The following is a 10,872-nucleotide window of genomic DNA, read 5'->3' as shown; positions in this document are numbered from 1 at the left end:
GCACACTGTGGGACATTGTGTCTCGATTAATTTTAAGCTTCTAGGCCAACTCACAATTCAAATACCCCAACACCCTCTAAGGAGGTGCCACATCAGCAACTTCAGAATCTTTTAAAAATTTTATTTAGTACATGATTTTTCAGATTGTTACCTTGCATAATTTGCTGAGCCCTTCTGAGCCGGGTGGCAGTGAGGACTTTTCAAAGCGCAGTGGATTTGAAACCTTTTCTACATTTTGTATTGAAGACTCTTTTGCACCTGTCAAACTTAAACCATCACCCTTTCCATAAAACACCACTCACAGTTGAACAATCTTAACACATCTCGAAACCCAAAATGATGAGAGAAAGCCAGTCATTCTCTCCCGATCTTCTTCTAGCCTTGAGGTAATTTGGCTCCTGTACGAGAGAAAACTTGCAACAACAACAGTAACTGAAGAAAAAATTGCATTTACAGAATGCCTTCCATGTACTCACGATGCCTCAAAGTGCTGCATGACTTGAAATATAGTCACTGCTGTAAACATGGGCAAATGCAGCGTTGTTGGTAAGGTCAGCATTTATTGCCCCTCCCTGATTGCCCTTGAGCAGTGGTGGCGAGTCCCCTACAAATGAGTGGCTTGCCAGGACAATTCAGAGGACAATAACAAAAATAGATGGAAAAACTCAGCAGGTCTGACAGCATCTGCGGAGAGGAACACAGTTAACATTTCGAGTCCGTATGACTCTTCATCAGAACTAAAGAAATATAGAAATGTGGTGAAGTATAAGCTGGTAGAGGGAGATGGGACAGGTAGAGCTGGTTAGAGGGGCAGTGATAGGTGGAGGCAAAGAAGAGATTGCCAAAGATGTCGTAGACAAAAGGACAAAGGGGTGTTGACAGTGGTGATATTATCTAAGGAATGTGCTAATGGTGACATGAAGGGTAGAAAGCAGGACAAACAAGTGGCAGACGGCCCTAGTGGGACTGGGGTTGGGGGGAAGAGATGGAAATGGGCTAAAAGGTGGAGATAAAATGATAAAGATTTAAAAATAGGTGGGAAAAGAAAAATATATTTTAAAAATATAAATTATTAGAAAAAGGGGGATCAGAAAGGGGGCGGGGATGGAGGAGAGAGTTCATGATCTAAAATTGTTGAACTCAATATTCAGTCCGGAAGGCTGTAAAGTGCCTAGTCGGAAGATGAGGTGCTGTTCCTCCAGTTTGCGTTGAGCTTCACTGGAACATTGCAGCAGGCCAAGGATGGACATGTGGGCTTGAGAGCAGGATGGTTTGTTGAAATAGCAAGCGACAGGGAGGTCTGGGTCATGCTTGTGGACAGACCGAAAGTGTTCCACAAAGCGGTCACCCAGTCTGCGTTTGGTCTCTCCAATGTAGAGGAGACCGTATTGGGAGCAGTGAGTGCAGTAGACTAAATTGAGCGAAGTGCAAGTGAAGTACTGCTTCACTTGAAAGGAGTGTTTGGGCCCTTGGACAATGAGGAAGGGAGGAGTAAAGGGGCAGGTGTACCACCTTCTGCGGTTGCATGGGAAGGTGCCATGGGAGGGGGTTGAGGTGTAGGGGGTAATGGAGGAGTGGACCAGGGTGTCCTGGAGAGAACAATCCCCTGCAGAATGCCGCCAGGAGGGTTGAAGGGAAGATGTGTTTGGTGGTGGCATCATGCTGGAGTTGGCGGAAATGGCAGAGATGATCTTTTGAATGCGGAGGCTGTTGGGGTGATAAGTGAGGACAAGGGGGACCCTATCATGGTTCTGGGTGGGAGAGGAAGGAGTGAGGGCGGATGCGCGGGAGATGGGATGCACACAGTTGAGGGCCCTGTCAACCACCGTGAGTGGAAAACCTCGGTTAAGGAAGAAGGAAGACGTGTCAGAGGAACTGTTTGTGAAAGTGGCATCATCAGAAAAGATGCGACGGAGGCAAAGAAACTGAGAGGAAGTGGGGTGTGAGGATCTGTAGTTGATGTAGCTGTGGGAGTCGGTAGGCTTGTAATGAATATTGGTGGACAGTTTATCACCAGAAATTGAGACAGAGAGGTCAAGGAAGGGGAGGGAAGTGTCAGAGATGGACCATGTGAAAATGATGGAGGGATGGAAATTGGAAGCAAAATTAATTAATTTTACCAAGTCCAGACAAGAGCACGAAGCGGCACCGAAGCAGTCATTGATGTACTGGAGAAAGACTTGTGGGAGGGGGCCTGAGTAGGACTGGAACAAGGAATGTTCCACATACCCCATAGAGAGGCAGGCATAACTGGGGCCCATACGGGTACCCATTGCCAAACCTTTTATTTAGAAGAAGTGAATTCAGAGGACAGTTTAGAGTCATTCATATTGTGCAAGTCACATGTAGGTCAGACCAAGTAAGGACGGCAGATTTCCCTCCCTGAAGGACGTTGGTGAACCTAATGGGTTTTTATGCAAATAAGTAGTTTCACGATCATTATTAATGAGACGAACATTTTATTCTAGATACATTAATAATCCCACCAGCTGCCATGGTGGGATTTGAACTCACGTCTCCAGAGCATTAGTCTGGGCTTCTAGATTGTTAGTCCAGTAACATTACCAGTACAGTCTCCTGGGGTAGGGCAAGGTCCCAACAAACACCAATCGGATAAATGACTACTGAATGCGTCCCGGTGGTGTTGATCAAGAGATAAATATCAGCCAGGGCACTGAGAGAACTCCCCCGTTCTTCTGAGTGTCATGGAATCATTTGTGTCCATTTGACCAGGCAAACATAGCCTTGGTTTAATGTCTCCTCCCAAAGACAGTACCTCTAACTGTGCACTAAAGTGTCATCCTGGCCCATGTGCTCCAGTTTTGGGGCAGAATCTTCCGGTCCCGCCCGTGGAGGGAAGCTTGGTAGGCAGGCGATTTTAATTCGTTGTGAGGCCAAAAATTAGTTTCCTGACAGCGGAGTGAACTTTAGCAATGACGTTCTCGGACTTAAAAGGTGGGTTAAAAGCAGGTCAAGTTTCCCGACAGACAATGTCGGGAAGCTCTTTTGCAGGTGGTGGCATAGTGGTATTGTCACTGGACTAGTATTTCAGGGATCGAGGGTAATGTTCTGGGGACCTGGGTTCGAATCCCACCACGGCAGACGGTGAAATTTCAATTCAGTAAAATCTGATGATGACCACAAAACCATTGTCGATTACTGCAAAAACCCATCTGGTTCACTAATGTCATTTAGGGAAGGAAATCTGCTGTCCTTACTCGGTCTGGCCTACGTGTGACTCCAGACCCACACAGCAATGTGGTTGACTCTTAAATGCCCTCTGAACAAAGGCACTTGGGGACGGGCAATAAATGCTGGCCTAGCCAGTGATGCCCACATCCCATGAACAAATATTTTAAAAATGCAATGCACGCTCTTTAAAAGGCCACCTCACTGGAATTAAGTTCCCGCCAGCGAGAAATTAGAACGATCATCTTCACAACTCTATATAAGTGGCGTGCACCTGGAGAGGTCAACTTCTTTCATGATTAATGGGGAGTTGCCGCTGCATTGTCCTCTTTGGGGAGTGTCCGTAAATGCCAGGCTATGCTTGAGACCGGCTGGTGGTAGTGCAGGCTACGTGGAGGATAACTGAGGAAAGGTTAAGAGGAAATGGTGGAGCTGTGGCTGGGCAAAGGTGGAAAGGATAGTGCAGGCTGTCCAGGTGCCCTTTAAATATAGCACACGGACCTTCAGCCCCATGAAGTAATGGCAGGAACAATGACTTCCTGCCTGCTCCTGTCATGAGATTCGCTGAGCTCTGCATGGATACATAGGTAATGAGCTGACCAGCGCAAGATCGCACGTGGTCAGCCTCCCCCCACCGCCCCCAGCGGAAATCACTCTGACTTGCACACCCAGCACAGAGCTCAGACTCCAGGACAGAAGATTCCGGCCTTGGAGTGGGACCTGAACTCGCAACCTTCTCCATTCACGTGAACCTGTTTCCGCTGAGACAAGCTAACATTCAGCTGCCTCGAAAACAATAGCAACAATACTGCGGATGGTGGAAACCTGAAATAAAAACAGAGAAAGCTGTGGCGATGCTGCCTGCTCTGCTGAGTGCTTCCAGGACAGTTTTGTTTGTATAACTCATTGCTCTTGATTTGACCCCAGGATGTGCTTATTTAGTCCACTTCCCACGATGAATGTTGGAGCAATGGTCTTAAAGGAGCAGCCAAAGATCACAATCATGCTTCAAACATCAAAAGAGCAATGCCATGGGAGAGCAGCCAGTACATCAATAATTACATAAAGGTGTGGAAGAAACATATGTTTTAGGACTTGCTTCACAATGCAAAAGGCAGAAATTAAGTTCTTGGAAATCAAGCCCACAGTGTACAGGTCAATATGTTTAAATAGTTATAATATTTTAATAAACATAGAGCTGATCTACAATGGCTCAGCATTAGTGTTAACCCTGCCCCCACCCCCACCAACTCACAAAACATTTGGCCAAGTTAGTTCTCATCATTTCTACAATGCTTTTAACAGGTTACCAGTGAACTTTAGTCCACGAGTTAAGCAATACAAAGATCTGAGGCGTAATAGCTGACAGCTTAAAAAGTACAAAAGACATGAAATGCTCGCATCCCGTATTCACAGAACTCCATAAAACAATGCCCTCAGCAGCAAGCTACGCCATTGATTAACAGACACTTTCTGTTGTAGATCTGTCATACTCAAAATGATTCCTCGGGTGCGGTTATCTCTCTCTCTCTCTTGTCCTCGAGTTCAAAAAATTGCGAGTCCTTATACCCTGAGCATCCAGGTTACCACAGTCTCTGTGGCTGGGTTGTCCAGGCAATGTAGAGTTGGACAATTAGCTTTCCTTTCGAACATTATATTCCAAAATGAACCAGGCCATCCTCTTCCTTTCCCTTTTTGTTTATTTTTCTTCTCTCTCTGCTCCTGTTGATACTATACAGTATTGTGCTTAGAATGCAAAGGTTACAACTTATAATCTGCATCGGAAGGCCCTTTCAGAGTCTGCTGGCGTTCAACTGGGGCTATCAGCTTGTCGTCAGATTGCAGGCTTCTGTGTCAAGGAAAAACAGTCTGACTTTCCCTTGTAAGAAATTTAAATATGCATGAAAAATGGTTCTCAGTGTTCTTGTGTTAAAGGTGGTCTGTAACTCCCGTTCCCGATTAAGGGTATCCTGCGCAAAAGCAAAAGAGGACATATTAATCTGTCATGCAAGCAACCAGCAGGAAGAGAGTGCATTGCGTAAGTACACACTAGGGAGCCTTTCAACTCAGGGGACCAGGTTCAAACTGAGACCCAGGAAAGGAAGGGTGGGGAAGGACCATTAGGGCCCATCACTCTACCTATGAGCTGGAAGTCTCTATCCCCAGTCTACCACCTGTTATGTGCCTATGGTGATTCAACGTTGAGCAGTCTCAATCTCACTTCCGAATGCATAGATTCCCAGCACAACACCCACCCTTAAAGAGCGGCAAGAGTGGCTATGTTTCTGGACTAGTAATCCACAGGCTTGGATGAATGATCCCGAGGCTTAAGTTCACTTCCAACCACAGCAGCTGGGGGAATTTAAATTCAATGTCGCAAATAAATCGGGAATTCTCTTCTCCAGCGAGCAGTGGAGGCTGGGTCATTGACTATATTCAAGGTAGAGTTAGACAGATTTTTGATAGACAAGGGAGTCAAGGGTTATGGAGTAGCACATCAATGTCTCTGTAAGGGTGACCATGAGACAACGGAGCCTTGTAAAAATTTATCTAGTTGACTAATGTCCTTCAGGGAAGGAAATCTGCCATCCTTGCCTGGTCTAGCCTGTATGTGATTCCAGACCCACAGCAAAGCAGTTGACTCTAATGGCCCAGCAAGCCACTCAGTTAAGGGTAATTAGGGATGGCCAGTAATGCCCACATCCCCCAAATGAAATTAAAAATGGCAATCGCACTCACAAACGCAACCCCCACTTCCTTCACCCCCATCCATAGCAGCCATACCTTCAACCATCTGGGCCCTGAACTCTGGAATTCCCTCCCTAAACCTCTCTGCCTCTCCTTCCTCCTTTAAAACTCTCCTTAAAACCTACCACTTCGATGAAATGTTTGGTCACCTGTCCTTCCATCTCCCTCTTTGGCTTGGTGCCAATTCTTGTGCCATGTCAAGCACCTCAACTGGGTTAAAGGCAGTCTATGAATGCAAGTTGTTGCACATCCCAGTACCAAATCATGTATGACAATCTATAAATTGTGTTCTCTACATGTTCCAATCATTAACTCTGCATTTCTCATCACTGTACTACAGCATGGTCTCCCTGACATCGGAAACTGTCCACTAAAGGGCAACTAAACTGATCCTTTAGGTGCCAATTGTAGCTCATCGAATATTGTCCTATCTGAGATCAGTTAACTCAGTATAGACCGTGGAGTGAATGTAGGTCCTTTTTAGCTGCCATGGCTCAGCTGAGCCATCAAGAAAGACAAGGAGACCGTCCCAGTCAAGAAAATAAATGTTAAGTGTGGACTTTGTGTAGAAATGGAGAGGGGATTAACTTCCCTCCCTGCTCGTGAGGATAAAATGAAACAATACAAATATTCCAAACATAAAGTAGTGGCCGTCACAGCAGAGGGTCATTAGTCTGTGGAATTCTCTTTCCCAGCGAGCAGTGGAGGCTGGGCCATTGAATATATTCAAGGTAGTTAGACAGATTTTTGATAGACAAGGGAGTCAAGGGTTATGCAGTGGCACATCTATGTCTTATTAATTAAATTGTTAAGGTTTAATGGCAATCACTTTGTTAAACAAGTGATGGGTATTTGTACACCTATGAATGGGGATAGCTGGGACACTGGTGGGTGGGAGTAGTGTTGACTGTGAACTAAGTCAATAAACTCTGCAGCAAAGAAAGCTGCTGTATCTTAGTTTTAAGTTTACTATCAGGCATGGATCCAGTTAACAGGGCATACAGGTAAGTGGAGTTGAAACCACAATCAGCCACGATTTTATTAAATGGCGGAGCAGTCTAGAAAGGCCAAATGGCCTACTCCTGCTCCTAAGTCCTATGTTCCTACGTGTGTCTGGTAACGGAAAAGGTTAACGCCTGACACTGTACTGATGGACAGGATGTATGTTTGGTAATCCTAAACAATATTGATGTGTACCAGTACTGTACCCCAGTGTTATACCGTAACAGACCTGTCCCTACAAGTACTGTACCCAGTGTTATACAGTGACAGACCTGTCCCTACATGTACTATACCCCAGTGTTTGCAAATCTCCTGCGTAACAAGTGCACCAGATATTCTGTGACCCCCGTGGGCCTTTTTATTTGCCCTTTAACTTAACATTTTTTTGCACCATTCCTACAATACTGGTGCTCAAATGTGCCACTGACTACAGAGACTAAATTTAGAGCAGTTAGAGGCACAATAAAGATTTTGAGGCAGTGCATTTTTCATTCACAAAGCAGCACTCTTGTGCCATGGCACGGCCAGAATTAGTCTGCTTCAGGGACACCACCTCTTGCCCATCCTTCCCTCCACCTATTTTCTATTTCTCTCTTTTCTCAAAGACCTATTTCATGCTGGGGACAGTTCCGTCGGCACTGGCAGATCTCCAAGACCTCCAACCTACCATTATTTCAAAAAGTGGCCCTAAACAATAATTCTCAACAAGCTATTCGACCAAAGAGGTCCAGCCTGATCCTGTCATCAAACTTGCGCATGAACGGGTCTACTTTCCAGCAGGGATGGTGGGAGGGTGCAAATTAGGCAACGATAAGAGTGGGATCACTAGCCGTGCTTTTTTTTTTTGGCCCTCGCTTTTTTTCAGCCTTGGGTTTTGAGGCTAATTGTAGCTTCCCTGCTCGTTTTCTTCAGTAACCACTGGCAGAGGGTAACTGTGGACACATTGTCCAAAGCTAGCAAGCAATGGAGATTGGCATCTTGGTTTACTGACCCACAATATTGTGCCATGATGGGATTCAGGGTAACTGCCTCCCCTACCTCCCCATCTCCGCAACCGAACATGCCCCTCAAAGAAAATAGAGTGCAGGTGTATTTTGGGTGGGGGGGGGGGTGGCGGTTACAAAGGGAGAGGGGAAGAGTTTGGGTCAATTTAAATAGGAAATTGAACAGATATTGATAGATAAAGCAACTAAGGGATGCAAGAGATGGGCCAAGGTTTCCACTTCTGCATTCTACCTTAATCACTTTACATACTGTTCGTTTCTATATGGTGCAATAATGCTTCTCCAAACATTAGAGTGAAATATGGGGAGCCTTTCTAGGCACCAATGAAAGAAAATACCTAAAGAGCTTGCGCTTACATAATGCTTCAGCATATTTCTTCAAAACATCTCATTAATGGTTCAATTTGAATGAATTACACTGCTTATTCTTGTTGTTATGTGGGTAGTCTTTTTTTTTGTGTATGTGTATGTGTGTGTGTGTGTGCATGTGTGTGCGTGCGCACAGCAAGATCCCGCAACTAACAGCTTGACGAGAGGCCAGTTTTTGATGTTGTTGGTCCAGGGAAGAATACTGGTCAGGAGATTGGGTGAATTTCCCCCTCTTCTTCTGACAGTGCAGTGGAGTGCTCACTAAACATGCTCCGCACCATGGCAAGCAGATGGAGCTTCAGTTTAATAGATCGTTGATGTCTCTGGCAAGGGAAATGTTCTTCCCTGCCTTCCTCTCATCTCCTGCAGATGCTGACACAAGCTTTCTGCATCCTGGGAAACTTAACCTGGTTACTGGCACTAGATAAACGCAAGTTGGTGCACGAGGACAAGCCAGGAACATCCTTGAGCAAATGTAAGCTACAATTTGACTTATCATTAGCTCTCTGCTTGCAAGGTCATATCTGGGCTGGAGAGACTGGGTATGGGAACAGCTAAGTGACAAGAAGCAGACAGCTGCAGTAACTGGCAAAGATGATAAACAGTATCTTTTGGCACCTGGAGCCAGCCTGTTATGGTAACAGACTAACTGCACTTGCTACATAGTCTTAGCATCCTCTTCTATAAACTCCCTCCCTCAACAGCAGAATATTAAATACTTGTTAACCATGGTCAGTTAATAAATATTAGGTTTTCCTAAACATACAGAGCGGTAAGGAGGACATCATTATACATATATATATTTTTTTTAAATTAAAACAGCACCACCCACTGGGAATAGCCTGGAACTACATCGTGGCAGACTACTGTTTACATATAGGATTTCCATTCTAAGGAAAGACTTGCATTTATACAATGTGTTAACGACCACCAATGTTTCGAAGCACTTTACAACCACTGAAGTCCCATTTTTGAAATGTAGCCACAATATTTCCATTGGTATTTTCAATTGCAATCATAGCAGGAAGTTAGATAGTTAGTGACCATAGACACAGAATTTAATGTATAAATTCAAAGTGTGAACTTATCATTAGTCACACCAAATGTCACCAAACCAAAACTTTATTGCTTCGCTGCTATTCTTAAGGCCTCACTTTTCACCCACTGTTAATATCCAAGCCAGTGTCCCTTGTAAGTACCTTCTTAATTAAACCCCTATGTTCCCTTGGGGCACAGTCACTCGCTCGCTCCTGTCTTCTTTAACATTACCATCAGCACTCACTGTCTACTGTTACAATCAAAAATATAAGCTAGTGGTACAGTCAAGTGTTTTATTTTTGAAATGCTTATACTCACTGTTTAATTTTGAATAAACAGTTCACAGGACTTTTTATATTTTACAGTCCCTTATCAATGGGCGGTTTCCCATAAAAATAAATGGGGATTTAGGACTGGAGCTAATTATAGTAAATATTGGTTCTAGTTTTGGGAAGCGACACTGTCCAAACAAACAGCATGTCCAAAACAACTAATTGTTCCGACCTCTTGCAGCTCTGCACTGTGGTTCAGTGTTGCATTCCTGCTGGGCTCTGCTGCTCCCAACCCTTACAGTCCCAGCCTTCATTGACACTGCACTGTGCTCTCATACGAACATACGAGCAAGGAGCAGGAGTGGGCCATTCAGCCCCTTGAGCCTGCTCTGCCATTTAATAAGATCATGGCTGATCTAATAGTAACCTGAAATCTGCATCCCACCTACCCCTGATAACCTATCACTCTCTTGCTTACCAAGAATCTATCCACCTCTGCCTTAAAAATATTCAGAGACTCTGCTTCCACCACCTTTTCAGGAAGAGAGTTCCAAAGACTCACAACCCTCTGAGTGAAAAATTTTTGTCTCATCTCTGTTTTAAATGGGCAACCCCTTAGTTCTAAGCGACCCCCCAGTTCTAGATTCTCCCACAAGAGGAAACATCCTCTCCAAATCCACCCTGTCAAGACCCCTCAGGATCTTATTTGTTTCAATCAAGTCGCCTCTTACTCTTAAAAACTCCAGTGGATACAAGCCTAGTCTATCCAACCTTTCCTCATCAGACAACTCACCCATTCCAGATATTAAATCTGGTAAACCTTCTCTGAGCTGCTTCCAACACATTTATATCTTCCCTAACTAAGGTGACCAATACTGTTCACAGTACTCCAAATGTGGTCTCTAGTGCCCTGTACAACTGAAGTATAATCTTTATACTTTTGTATTCAATTCCCTTCGCAATAAATGATAACATTCTATTAGCTTTCCTAATTATTTGCTGTACCTGCATACTAGCCTTTTGTGATTCATGCACTAGGACACCCAGATCCTTCTGCACCTCAGGGCTCTGCAATCTCTCACCATTTAGATAATATGCTTTTTTGTTCTTCCTGCCAAAACGAACAATTTCACATTTTCCCACATTGTACTCCATTTGCCAGATATTTGCCCTCTCACTTAACCTATCTATATCTTTTTGTAGTCTCCTTATGTCTTCTTCGCAACTTACTTTCCTACCTAACTTTGGCA

At 44.5% G+C, this 10,872-nt stretch overlaps 1 protein-coding gene across 6 annotated transcripts in view; it reads right to left on the bottom strand.

Annotated features, from left to right (window-relative positions):
- Window positions 1-4,349: 4,349 nt before the first annotated feature.
- Window positions 4,350-10,872, bottom strand: part of epoa (erythropoietin a) — a 42,184-nt gene continuing 35,661 nt past the window's right edge. For all 6 annotated transcript variants that reach the window (XM_041178830.1, XM_041178824.1, XM_041178825.1 and 3 more), the window contains exon 5: window positions 4,350-5,159. In XM_041178830.1, the coding sequence (XP_041034764.1) occupies window positions 5,013-5,159 (147 nt within the window). In that variant the 3' untranslated portion in view covers window positions 4,350-5,012. The remainder of the gene's footprint in view (window positions 5,160-10,872) is intronic.

This window comes from Carcharodon carcharias, chromosome 33 (assembly GCF_017639515.1).
Source record: "Carcharodon carcharias isolate sCarCar2 chromosome 33, sCarCar2.pri, whole genome shotgun sequence".
In the NCBI taxonomy this organism is placed as follows: Eukaryota; Metazoa; Chordata; class Chondrichthyes; order Lamniformes; family Lamnidae; genus Carcharodon; species Carcharodon carcharias.
The sequence above is the reverse complement of the archived record's forward strand: the minus strand, read 5'-3'. Positions and strand labels throughout refer to the sequence as shown.